General features: G+C 37.5%; 1 protein-coding gene across 2 annotated transcripts in view; it reads left to right on the plus strand.

The window, feature by feature from the left end:
- The first annotated feature begins 1,413 nt into the window (after positions 1-1,413).
- Positions 1,414-14,050, plus strand: part of acap3a (ArfGAP with coiled-coil, ankyrin repeat and PH domains 3a) — an 88,636-nt gene continuing 75,999 nt past the window's right edge. For both annotated transcript variants that reach the window (XM_067445676.1, XM_067445675.1), the window contains exon 1: positions 1,414-1,580. In XM_067445676.1, coding sequence (XP_067301777.1) covers positions 1,534-1,580 — 47 coding nt within the window. In that variant the 5' untranslated portion in view covers positions 1,414-1,533. The remainder of the gene's footprint in view (positions 1,581-14,050) is intronic.

Below are 14,050 nucleotides of genomic sequence, written 5' to 3' on the forward strand. Positions count from 1 at the left end.
TATTGTTTCGTAGAAAAAGAGAAATAAAATATTCCTTATATAACATGTAAAACAGCACATGCCCTTTTACAAATGACTGCTCTAGGTTTTCTCTCTCTCTCTCATGTAAATATAAGATTGACAAGGGGGTGTGTTGAGTCCAAACAGATTTAGGGATCATCTCAAAATATTGACTCTTCACACAAAAGCATTTCAAAAAATCTATTAAAGATAGTAATGTAATGTTTGTTTCTGCCATTATAACTGGATGCCAATCACTGAAGTAAATCTGCACATAAACATAAAGCATATTACTGCTTGGAATATTGCTCAATATATTCAGTGGATATATTTAAAGCCTAGCTCAGAGGCAGACTTATGTGGATATATACAACAAATTTCATTCTTGGGTGTTACGCAGCACTTTTGATCTTCCTCAAGAGCCAATAATGTTCATTCTTGTGTTTAAGATTCCTCAAGAGACACTGAGGTTCATTCTCGTGTTACGAAGCACGTTTGAGCTTCAAGAAGAATCAATGAGGTTCATTCTTGTGTTACAGCCCGTTTGAGCTTCCTCAAGAACCAATGAGGTTCATTCTTATGTTACGCAGCACGTTTGAGCTTCCTCAAGAACCAATGAGGTTCAATCTCATGTTATGCAGCACATTTGAGCTTCCTCAAGAACCAATGAGGTTCATTCTTATGTTACGCAGCACGTTGGAGCTTCAGCGAGAGGTTTGTTCTCGCGCCAGGTTCATCTGAGCTTATGTTCACTGGTCAATGTTTCTTTGAATAAAAGCAAGCTTAATTCAAGCTTAAATCATACAACGCGATCAAGCCCCTTCAGAAAATTTGGACTAAACCTTTCAATTCAAGAAGCTTTACAATCTCTTAACTTTTTGAAATGCCAAAGTGTCAATTGCGTAGATGTCAGGACAGAAAACGCTTGGAACGACATGAAGGAGAGTAAATTATAACAGGATTTCAGAATTTTTGGGTGAACTAACCCTTTAACACTGCAGAAAAACATAGCCTATGTTTTGTGGCATTACATATAGCTTTATTATAGCTCAAAAACAGTTGTTTAGTAGTTAGCAGGTTGTTAAAAAGTGCTTATAAGAAAACATCAACAGTTTACTGATTATGCAGATTATAACTCTAAATTATCTTTATTTTAAAACTAAATAGATGACAAATGCTACAGATTTTATAAAAAATATGCAGTTGTATTATTTTTGTAGTAGGCTAGCCTGTAAGATTTATTTAATTTTTCGTAGCAAAAATTACCAAGTATGAAAAGGACAACACCTACCTACAGTATGGTAGTAGCTAGTCTGAAGGTAGCCGTGGACGTTTTTACTCGTTTTAGTCAGAGTAGAGAAACGGTTGATAGTCCCTAGCTCCAGTATTAGGAGCGTGTGTTAGAGCTCAGTGGATTCACTCTCTGTCCGTGGAGTGAAGAGGCTGTAGTGCGCGGGATATCTTACATGTACACTCGTGTTTACTGACGGCGATGAAACTTCAGTTTTAATCTCTGGAAATAAATCGTCCAGCATGACGGTCGATTTTGAAGACTGCATCAAAGACTCGCCCCGTTTTCGGTAAGCTGAAATATCTGTTCTCCAATGAAGCGTTTGCGTTGAGAGGTTTTATATTGAGTTAACGTTAGTTGAGTGATATTATACGTTGTAAATAATATCATGTTTAGAATGAGATATTATATCGCTTTTGTATATTTTCAGTTATCAGCTATTCTGTAGTTTAATCAATGAATGTGTTGTGATCTGATTTGATCAGTCAAGTCAGTGCCACGAAATAGACAGTATTAATGAATTCGTTTTTATGTACCCATCCTAGTGAATCTGAATAATGTATATCATTTGAACAAATTTGTTGCTAAATTTCCCCCCAAAAAATATTATTTACCAGTATATTTTGAAAACAGGTTTGTAATGATTAAGCAGCCAAGTGAACGTAAATGTATAACTCTCAGATGGATCTCATGAACTATCATCACCATTGTGCTCTAAATCAAAATGGTCATCATCTACTGTTTTGTTGCTAACTGTTTTATTTTTACCCGGTCAAACACAAAATCATTTTGCGGACTGCATAGGCTGCTCTTTTCCATGCAATTAAAACCAATGGTGACTGCAGTTTTCAAGCTGCTATGGCATTATGAAAATTAGCACATGATTTACTCACCCTCAAGCCATCCTAGGTGTGTTGACTTCATCTTTCAGACGAATACAATCGGAAATATATTAATTAAATAGTATCCTGGCTTTTTAGAGGATACTATTTAATTTTATATATATCTATTTAATATTAATATTTTTTGGCCTTCAAAATGTCATCTATTCACTGCCATTAATGGCAGTGAATAGATGACATTTTGAAGGCCAAAAAAGTGCATCCATCCATCATAAACAAACTGTCCTTACTCCACATGGCTCCGGGGAGTTAATAAAGGCCTTCTGAAGCGAAGCGATGCATTTGTGGAAGAAAAATATCCATATTTAAAACTTTATAAAAAATATAAATAACAGCTTATGACAGATGGCAGTATGGATCGATTTACAGCAACATGAGGATGACAAATCTTTTTTTTCTTCTTTAGTTTAATGAGAAATTAGTCTGCAGTTTGTTGCTTGAGTCATTGATTTGACCCTACTTACCGTGAGAATTGACGATTAGATGTTGAATTAGTAGTCTGGTGGTGCTGAACACTTATACTGGCTTAATGGCCAATTTAGTAGTCAAGATTTACACTACTATTACACCAAATCTCTTAATTTAAAGATTGAGGTGATTGTAATTTACAGCAGTGTGAGAGAGGGATGTTTGGCCCAGCCGTCATTGATTTTCCATGATTCACTGAGCATGGCTTATATCCTGTGCGCTAGTGTCCTAATGTTCCTAGGACTTTTTTTGGCTGTGATTTCATGAGCACTTAAGGCTGAATCATGCACAGAATTTCTTGATATATTTTTTCTTTCCTTGTGTTTCATTGAGATAATTCTCCAAATAATGCCTCTTTGTCTTTGCTTTAAAGATAAAGTGAAATTTCTATGCCAGCATTTATGGCTCATGATGGTTGCGAGTTGTCCAGAGATTAGTCAGTTAGTTGACTAGTTTATATGGTTATATGATAAATGTATTGAATGGATAGTCATTTTAAATGTTGTGAGCCTAAATTTCCTTTGCAGGTATTTCTCAGGTCATGTTGGTTGTCATGAAGCACTCTGGGTAAAACCACATCATTTAATGCAAAGCTGCTGCCTGTACAGTGTAAATGTAAATGGCTGAGAAAATTCCTTCCCATTCCGATGGCTCTCTGACAATATATTCCGAGAGGAAGGAGGTACAGTGGTTTGAACGTTACGGTGGAACATGGGATCTAAAGAATTCCGAATGTCCCACGCACTGACTCTAGCTGTGACTGTGGTAAGCACCGAGATCCAGAGGTTAGACAAATAAACCAGCATTCCTTTACTCCCACATCCCCTCCTCAGCACCAGCTCCGATTACTCCCCACGTGAGCGTGTGTGTTGAGTAAATGCGTCGGAGTGAGAGTGTGTGTGAGCAGGCGGCATAATCCCCGCTCCAAATCAAAGACTTCCAGACTGGGAAGCAGCACCTTAATGGATGCCATCTGGCTGTGTGAGTCAGGTCTCCTCAATCTTTTGAGGGATTTACAGGAACTTTTGAATGTTTATGAAGAAACTAGATTGTTAAATCCTCCTCTTTTATAGAAGCCACACATTTTAAGGTATCAGTAAGGGAACCAAAAGAGCAATTTAAAGGGTGATTATTTTAGAATAATTCAAATATTATTATTTTTTTTATAAAGTATTTTGTGTTTTAAGGACTTCTAAACATCTGGTAAATATTTTGCATGTTCAGAATTTTTTTAGGCACAATTTTTGACTACGCATGAATTATCTAAAACAATAATGCTACCTTTTTACTTTTAAATATATAATAAAAGTAATAAATAAAGTGATCTGTAATGACTTGACTAATATTTTCAAATGATGCTTCTTATGCTCACCAATGCTGCATTTATCTGATCAAAAATCTTGTATGTACTTTTAAAAGAACCGTAAAAACCGACTTTACTAAAAGGCTGCACCTTTTGTTTTGGCTTAATTAGAACCCTGGGCACAACCACTGTATTAATGGCTCTTCTGTGGAGGTAAAAGCTGTTATGTAAGATCCCAGGATGTTTTTCTTCATCTAAAACATTTAATACAATTTACTTCCTTCACTTGTTGGTTGCATACTGCGCATTACCTCCACATGGCTGGTTTCACACACTGACTCTTCACACGGCATCCTTTACGATTGTCCATCCCTGCAATCTGGAGCAATTCTATCCCTGCCAATCTCTGGCAACCCTCAAAGACCTTGTGGTTTGGACTCAGACCCGCCCAGTCACTCTTTGATGGTAGTTTGAAATGTCAAAGGCAAGGCCATAAAAGTGCCAGTAGGTTTTGCATTATGCAGGATGTGGTATTTTATTCGTCCCCAATCATAAATGTAGTCTTCATAACGGATGTTATCTTAATTTTCCGCATTAAGCTGTAGCGTTAACAGATATGGAGCGTTGAGCAGATTGTAGCCACCTGACCAAATATTATTCATCATTCCCGACTCAAGTCTGCTGCGTCACCTTTCTTTCCAACCCCCGCTGCGAGCAGACCGAGGCATTCCAGCGCCTGGCCTTACTCGTTTCATTTCCAGAACTTTCAGTACCAATCTCCAGTTTCATTTGAAATCTTTTTCACTGTCTGAGGAAACCCTGGGCTTATATGAGCCGTTGTTGTTTGGGTGCTAAAGTTAATGGTTCAATCAATAAAGCGCCTTAAATAATGACTCGGATGCTTTTAATAGAGAAGCTTCGTCCTGTGATGCTTTTTATGCTATGAAACCGTCTCTGCATTTAACAAGACTGCATTTAGCAAGAAAACCCTATGATCAAAAAAGAGCTTTTATTCTTAAAGGTTTTTTTATTCTAATATAAATCAAGTGGACAGACTATACAGATGTAGATGATATTTATTATATAACATAGTCTTTTACGAAATCTTAAATTTTATTTCATGTAGACAAAATTGTGTAGATTATAAAAATTCACCCATAACATGAATTTTAATGTCATTATATCAACAAAAAAACATTTTAAAGTTCCAACATGATACTCAAATATATAAATATATTGCCGTTCCAATCAAAATGATTCTGTTTTTTAAGTCACTTATTTGTATGGTATGGTACAAATGGTGTTAAAACACAATTAAGCCATTGGAAACTATAACAAAACTGAATTAGCATGTGCTGTTACATGTACATTTAGCTTATTCATGTGCTTAAGTTGAGTAGCAAATAGGGCCAAGTCAATAGAGCTCTCACAAAAGAACAAATCGTTTCATTACATGAGAGAGTCTACGGCCACAAGAAGATTACCGAAACACTAAAAGTTCCTGGAGACGCAATTGGCAGCCTTATTCATATGTTTAAAATGTGTTGTATCAGAAAACCTTTGGAGGCAGATGATTTGCAGTGGCGACCCGTGAAGGGAACAGCCGAAAGAAAAGAAGATCAGAAAACCTTTGATGGTTTTGAGAGGAAAAACCACAATATCATTCAGGGGAATAAAATGTTCGATCAGACTAACTGAGAAAACCCCTCAATTTACTGCCAAAGACTTGCAAGAGGACCTGATGACAGAAGCAAAAAACACATTTTCAATGCAGAGTAGAAGAAGAACACTAGACAAGCATGGCCTTCATGTTAGGACATCTTGCCGAATGCCACTCTTGACCAACAAGAACATAGGAGGCCGACTTGACATGCTAAACTTCATTGGGATAGACATGTGGAGTTCTGGAAGAATGTTTTATGTAATTACGTGATCAAACTGGAAGTGTTTGGACCCATGGGTCAGCGGTATGTCAGGTGCTTAAAGCTTATGAGCAGAAGAACACCATCTCCGTGGTCAAACATGTCCAGTCTTCTTATTAGGGGTTGATTTGCTGTTGCAGGAAGTGGAAATCTTGTCTGAATGAAGGACATCATGAGTTCTTGAAGGATCTTTGGCAAAGATGCTGATGCCTTTGGTGCAGAGACTGAAGCTTGAGGATCAATGGACTTTCCTGAAGGTCATCTCAAAGTATACATTCAAAACTACTGAAGATCAGGAAGCTTTCTCAAACGAGGAATGGGCCAAGATCAACCTTACATTGTCAGAATCACTCATCTGTATTAATAAACTTTCTATAATAGTTTACTGAGGACTATTAAATTGTTTTTATAAAATTTGGTTCTTGGTAGAAAAATGTCTTGCAGGTCGAAGGGGTTGAATCAATTTGATTGCAACTGTATTCATACACACACAATACACTATATTAAAAAAAAAAGATTGGGGTCAGTAATACTTTGTTTTTAACAGAAGTCTCTTATTGTCAAGGCTGTATTTATTTGATAAAAAATACAGTAAAACCAGTAATATTGTGAAATATTACACTTTTTTTTCCATTGTTTTTCCATTACATCTCTATCAAAAACAGATCATTTTAAAGAGTGTTGAATGGACCTGCTGTTTATATGTAAGGGCCATATTGTGGAAAGGGGGCACATCCTCGTCCTGTTGCTGTGACCCGCAGCATAAGTTCAGTTTATGATTCACATGTGCCATCTCCAGTTTGTTGCAGAATGTTCTCATTGTCCATGATGCCTCTCTGTCACACTGGCTTCTTTCACTGAGACCGATGAGTTGGGTCAACACATGATTGGAGACCAACAGCTGGTTGATATATGGCGGCTTCTCATGATCATGTGAGAACTGTAAGACCCTGTCACACCAGGGGAGGACTTTTTGGACTTGTGTACAGATTTAATTTAACTACTAGGTCAGCTGAGCTATGTTTGATTTAGGATTTACAAAGACGAGGCCAGACTGCAAACATGAACGCATTACACAGTACAATTTTAATGAGCATTTTTCAAAGGCTATGACACGGATGTGACATTACTGTGATGATCTGAGTTAAACTGTTTGTTTATATCTTGTAGAGATGCACCGATTGCAATTTTCTTGGCCGATTCCAATTTTTGTGTTAGTGAAATCGGCCATTACTGATTTTTGTCGATTTTCTTTCTAAGACCTATAATTGATAGCATATACAAACCAAAATCCACTTTTTCTTCAAAGCTTAATTTTCTTTTATTATAAAATAAATTAGTAAACATTACAACAGGATTTTCTCTTACTTCAACAACTTAAAGGGGTACTTCAGCGCTGGGAAGATGAATATGTATTTAAACTGGGTCATTAATGTAGTAGAAATGTAAAATAATTTTTGAATTTGGTGATTTCTAGACTGAGAAAAGACAGAAAATGTATTTTTGTCTCTTGAGGATGAAAGACTACAATTCCCAGAATGCTTCGCTGCCCTGTGAGGCCATTCCCAAAGCCACCGCTACTGAATCACTGATCACTTTCCCACCGCGACCGCGTTCATCTTCATAAAATCAGTTCAGTTAGAGAACAGACACTTCAATTAAAAACAACGTGTGTGTTCAATATATTGTGATTTAGCCGCTGAGGAAGTGTCAGCACAAGCAGCAGGAGTCAGATTACACGCATCGTGATGAGCTGAATGAGCTCTCGTGATGAGAGCTGAGGTAAACACGTCCACGCTCGCGGCAGTAGTTCTCAGCGCTTGTTCAGTCTGGCGGGTTTCAGTCTGGCGCGTTTTCAGTTCATGCCTTTGAAAGATTAACTTTCATAGGAATTAACTTGAGAAGATAAAATACTCACTTTGCTCCGCCAGCCGCACCGTTTCCATGAATGCCAATTGGATAATATTTAGCGCTTTGAAGTGCTGGGAAAAGGTTTGTAAAGCACTTGAAAATCCTTGGATTTCACTATCAAAAGGTTGTATGAACCCTGAAATTAAAAATCTAAAAACATTTGACTATTTCTGCCACACTACCATGGTTCCAGTTAGCATTACATGGTAAATGTTGGTAATGTGTTAATAAATAATTTAAATAAATAAAGAGAATTATGCGCAGAATGCCGTTATTAATTCTGCGGCAAATTCAAACGTTCTCTCACTGGATCTCCCAGCACTGTGTAGTCACGAACTGTGTCACGTTATTATTGGTATGAGCTGATAACGCGACCTCTAACAAAATTTTGTCTCACTCTGCACAGTCTGGAGCCCTGTAAGTACTATCTGATAGGACCACTGTAAAAAAATAATTGCTTTTTAAATGAAGTACAATCAATTTGTATGTTTAAGTAATTTAAACTTAAATTACATTAAACTGGCTTTAAAAAATTGCTGAATCTTATAGAACTTCTCAAAGTTGAAAATTGCTTACTTTTGATGAGTTAAAAGAAATGTAAAAACATAACTTATTAATCTTTTTTTTTCTTTCTTTTTTTACAGTGTGGCTTATATTGATAAGACAATAATTTTCATGTGCAGATTAAAAATATATAATTTTGTCAATATGTCAACAGTAAATATAAGTTATAGTTTTTGTAGGCAGTGTCTTATGTTTACCAAAGCTGAATTTATTTGATCGAAAATACTGTAATAACAATACTAGTACCACAAAATATTGTTATAATTTAATTAGGGCCGGGACTCGATTAAAAAAATTAATCTAATTAATTAGAGGCTTTGTAATTAATTAATCGAAATTAATCGCATTTTAATCGATTTAATTTAATTGACCTGAGAACAATGAGAAGTAATTTTTCACATGTATTTTTAGTATACCATTGAATAATGACTGAATACATAAGCTTAATCAACAAAATATTGTTTATTTATTTCAGTCCAGCAGACCAGCGCAATGTTTGCCATTAAGTTTAGCAAAAGCATATTTGTGATATTTGAGGCTCGATGTGCTGCGGTGATACGCAGATTCCTTGTTGTACAGCTTACACACAACCCTGCTCTTGACGACGCTTCCATTCTTTCGTTTTTTAAAACAAAATTTCCCATCCACGGGGCCAAGCAAAGCAGTCTCATCAGCTTCTTCGTTCATGTTCACTCATGCCCTGCGTCTCAATCAGCTCCCTAGTTCCCTAGTCAGGGCACTGATCAAGACTTAAGTCAATGGGCTGACTCCCTGATCAGTCCCCTGACTACTGAACTAGGGAGCTGATTGAGACGCACCCATGTTGTTGTCGTGACTCCGGAGCGCTAGTTGGTGTTCCAGTATAATCGGTCCGTCGAAACTGATTTATTGAAAAACGTTCCGCGGTGCAAAAATAAATGCGGTTAAATTTTTTATTTTTTTTGCGTAATTAATTAACGCGTTAAAGTCACGTAATTAATTAATCTTAATTAACGCGTTAAAGTCCCGGCCCTAAATTTAATATTTAATATTTTAAAATGCAATTTATTCCTGTGATGGCAAAGCTGAATTTTCAGCATCATTATACTCTTATAGAAATCATTCTAATAATATGAAAGTTTAAGCCAAATGAGCTTATGAGCCTAATAATTGTTGTTCTGTGACTTAATTTTAAATGCTTTATGGGTCATTTTTTTCATTGTCCTTGTCTATGATGATTCCTGGAGCTGAATTGTTGAATTGTTTTTTACATCCAGTTTTAGACAATGACCTCATACATCTCTGATTTCATATCATTTTAACCCTGCTTTAGAGTTATTTTTAGCAGATTAAATGTGTTGTCTACAGGTATCTTAGATAAATGTTGCACATCCTTAGACTAAATACAGACTGTAATTAGAGTCAGGAGAATATATCGGCCTGGCCAAGGGAACCTTGGGGATGGATTGCTTTTATCTATAAAACCTTTGTACAAGCTACTTTAAAAGTACACTAGACTATTAACCAGTCATTTGATGCATGTTGCACAGAATAAGAGCAAACCGTTTGACTGGATTTAGAGCAGTTTTCCTGCATGTCCTCAGAGAGGCTGTTGTTCGGTATGGTCTGGTTGTTTTTGAAGTTGTTCCTGAAGAGTTGCTGTTGCTTTGAGCTGGAAGGGATTTCTGCAACATGCTCTTATTTCTTCTGCTCTACTTCATATTGACCTCTTTCTGTTTTGAATGTGTGCCAGCAGGGCCCAACTTCTTCCTTACCTCGACAGACCCACACGATCACAAGCCAGATGGGTTCAGGCGCATCTCACATAATTGGTCTACAAACCTCTGTGCTGCACGACTGCGGCCCCTGAAGCAATGTGGTCAAAACAGGTTTCCTGACGGATTAGAGGTTGCATACAAGTTTTTAGCCTAAATATTCTCATCTATATTATCATCATGCTAATTAAAATAATATGCTTGCATATTGAGTGCACAGTTTTGATTTTAAATCAATGTGTATTGCCCCCTTTAGCTCTGTGTATATAGAGCTAATTAGTGGGCCGGCATTTTTCTTGCCTTAAAATACACATTTTCTAGTTTCCAGAGTCACTGGAACTTCTAGTTCAAATGACGCCTTGCTAATTTAATCATCCTATTTCTACATTATTAAACAAGACACTGTAAGCTTATATTGATCTTGCTAAGGGTGTCAGTGATTTGTCCTGCCACATGGGACGACGGCCTCAATGTGAAAACAACAGGGATTAGGTCAGCAGTTTAAACATTTCTGCTAATCATGGATTAGCCCACATTCCCTCATGAACACAGTCCCGGGACATCAAGGTGTGCGGACACGACAGCCCACTTGATCAACTCTGATTGATCCAGCTGCTCCAGATCTGACAAAAATTATGTAAAAACTATATATTATTAACTGAATCAAATTTTGGATGTTAAAATACATATCCTTGCACATCTAAAATATAATAAAATTATTAACAGATTATGAGCCAGATTTACTAAACAGGGCAAATTAGCATGAGAACGCAATTCGTGTCGTGATCTACTTACAACGCGTTAATGAAAGAACACAGACGCAGTCGGATTATTTCCATAATGACCAACACAATCTGCCAAGAGCAGTGCAAATAAGCTTCTGGTATAAGATGTGCTTTTTTTTGGCTGGTAAATAATGGTACAAATAGCAGAAAATTGTCTAGCGCAAACCTTGGTAAATCGCCTTGCATAATTTATTTAAATACTCTCCTCCCTTAAGCTGACATGAGATGGGAAGTCGGACACTATTTGCTTACCGTAGTGACGTGAAATAAATGTAATATTTGTTAACTACACAGATGTTTCTGAGACATTTTCATGTATGCACTGCTTAAGCATCTGTTTGTATAAGAATAAGGTTTAACATACAGTGGGTACGGAAAGTATTCAGACACACACAGGGTCTCTCACACACACATTTCATTCTGACATTAATGACAACTGAAATCCCACAGTGTGATATGGCTTACAGCGGGAACCATGTTCTTATAGTCTGACAAGCAACAGTCATAAAGCACTGTTATAAATCGTACAGTCAGTGTACTCGGCTTTAGTTAACATTCCTCTGGCATGAGATCCAGCACCATTTTGGTGCAAAAGGGGTAATACAGATTTGAGGATAGGCTCTTTGACCAGTAAGCAAGCACCCAGAACAACCGCATAACATGCTGAAGATCACTCAGAACACCTTAGTAATCATGAAGCAACGAGTTTGTTTCCTGCTGTGGAAAACTCCACATTCCTTCCTCTCAGAGCCAGAACACTTCGCTTCAGGGAATAGGATGAGTCCGTAGATCTTTGATAGTTAGGATTTCTTAGTCAGGCAATGCAGGACAGCCGTCACAGGATTCCTTCCACGTGATGATAGGACTGTGTGAAAGAAACCAGTCCTAAAACATGCAGTTGACTTCAGAGGAAGAATAATCTGCAGAGGATTGTGGAGGAGTAGGCTTCGTTTTATGGCTCTGGATCTGATTCCAGTTCTCATCTTTGATTTGGAAGAATGTTAATATTTTGAAGTGCAAATGGCCGTTGCTTTAACTACAGGCACTATTGTAGCCTGACAAGCCAGACCCACATCAAGATGTTTGGTCTGGAAACTCACCATAGGCAGGGCTCAATCCGAGGGGCGGGATAAACGGTTGTTTTTCAAACTCCCTCTGCACGCGATAGGATAGCGCTACAACCAACCAGAGCAACGAAGGTGAAGCGGAGCTTGTTGATAGATTAAACATTCGTCGTATCCGGTCAGCAAAACTCCGAACACATCTTCCCTTTTTAAGAATGACTTCAGTGCCGTTCTTTGTTCTTTTCTCAGAGAAAAGCTGAACTCCAAGTCTTCCAGAGTCGCGATCAAAGCTGATTCGAAAAGACCGCCGTTCGGCAGCTTCTGTGTTCACTAGAAGCACGCAAACGCAACTCGGCCGTCGTCATTATGGCCCCGCCCACCGACTCTATACACGATGTGATTGGCCCGGCAAGAGTTTGGCGATTACAGCTATTGAGAGTTGCTAGACAACACTCGCGGGCAGATTAAATTTGCTGCCGCTGGGGTGCGTCTAGATTTCTAGGCTAGCACTTTTTTTCTCACCAAAGTGCAATTTCCACCACATCTCAAATTTTTGTTAAACAGCATATTTTGCTCAGTGTTATTTTATTTTATTAATATACAGCACCTTTTCTATTTAGCAGTTATTTTAGTATTTAAACTTTAAGAGAAATTAGAAATATTTTTACCTGCAGTTGTGGTCGGAATTATTGGCACGCTTGGTAAATATGATCAAAGATGGCTGTAAAAATAAATCTGCATTGTTTATCCTTTTGATCTTTCATTCAAAGGAATTGCAAAAACCTATCCTTTCATTGATGTAAAAGAAGTGGAGGAAACTCACATTATGAAAAACTATTTTTCTACAAACCACTTTGGCCACAGTTATTGGTACCCCTAGAATTTTTTATGAGTAAAATATCTCTGAAATATATTCCCATTCATATTTACATTTACATTTTTAGCACACCAGGGTGACTATGACCATGACATTGTCTAGCTATGACTTCTTGTTCCACAGAAGTATAAATATGAGAAATCACAAAGGCTAAATTCCCTTAAAGGAACACTCTACCGGTTTTAGAAATAAGGCTTATTCAACTTCTTTCCTACATTTAGATATGTGGGCAAATGCATTTTTGTCTCAGTGCATGCATTGTTTTAATTTGGCAGGGTCGCTGCTAGCTTAGTTTAGCATAGCATAATGAATGGAATCCTATGTTGCCAACTAGCATGTCCCAAGTAAACGTGATAAAAAAATAAAAATAAATAAAAAATAACTTTGTGGCCTGGGTATTCACAACGAGTACAAATAGTGATGCAGATTAAGACTAGGAGATTTCCTAGGCAGATATTGACTTGAGACTATATTATGGGGAAGCACAGTGCGAAGCACTTTTCCTAGTCAGGAAATCGCCTAGTCTTAATCTCCATCGCTATTTGTACTCGTGAGTACGCAGGCCACAATAATTAATTAGGTATTGTTGTTTTTTTGGATCACTTTTACTCGAAACATGCTAGATGGCAACATAGGATTCCATTCATTACGCTAAGCTAAGCTAGCGGCGACCCTGCCAAACTAAAACAAGCGATGCACTGAGACAAAAATCCATTTGCCCACATATCTAAATGTAGGAAAGAAGTTGAATAAGCTTTATTTCTGAAAACTGTGGAGTGTTCCTTCAATCATCCATCAGAATAAGTAAAACCAAAGAATATAATTCTGATGTGCAGCAAAAGATCGTCGAGCTTCACGAAATAGAAAGTGTTTGAAGGAAAATCGCCATTTCCACTATCAGGGCAATAAGTTCCAATCAACTAAAGATGTTAGGAATCTTGCTTGAAGAGGACGTGTGACTATATCGTCCTAATGTACGAGAGGAGGAGAGTTTGAGTGGCCAAAGACTCTCCGAGGATCAGAGATGGAGAATTGCAGAGATTAGTTGAGTCTTGCGGTCAGAACGCCTAAAAAAAATCACAGTTCAGTCCAGCACGGCTACACATTGTCATGTTGTAAATAAGACAACATCTGTATTGCAAATCCCTCCATGTTGCAGCTGTTGTTTTTGGCATATACTGTCTACCAACGCAACATTATTGTTATAAA

The sequence above is a fragment of the Pseudorasbora parva genome, chromosome 6 (assembly GCF_024679245.1).
Source record: "Pseudorasbora parva isolate DD20220531a chromosome 6, ASM2467924v1, whole genome shotgun sequence".
Lineage (NCBI taxonomy): Eukaryota > Metazoa > Chordata > Actinopteri > Cypriniformes > Gobionidae > Pseudorasbora > Pseudorasbora parva.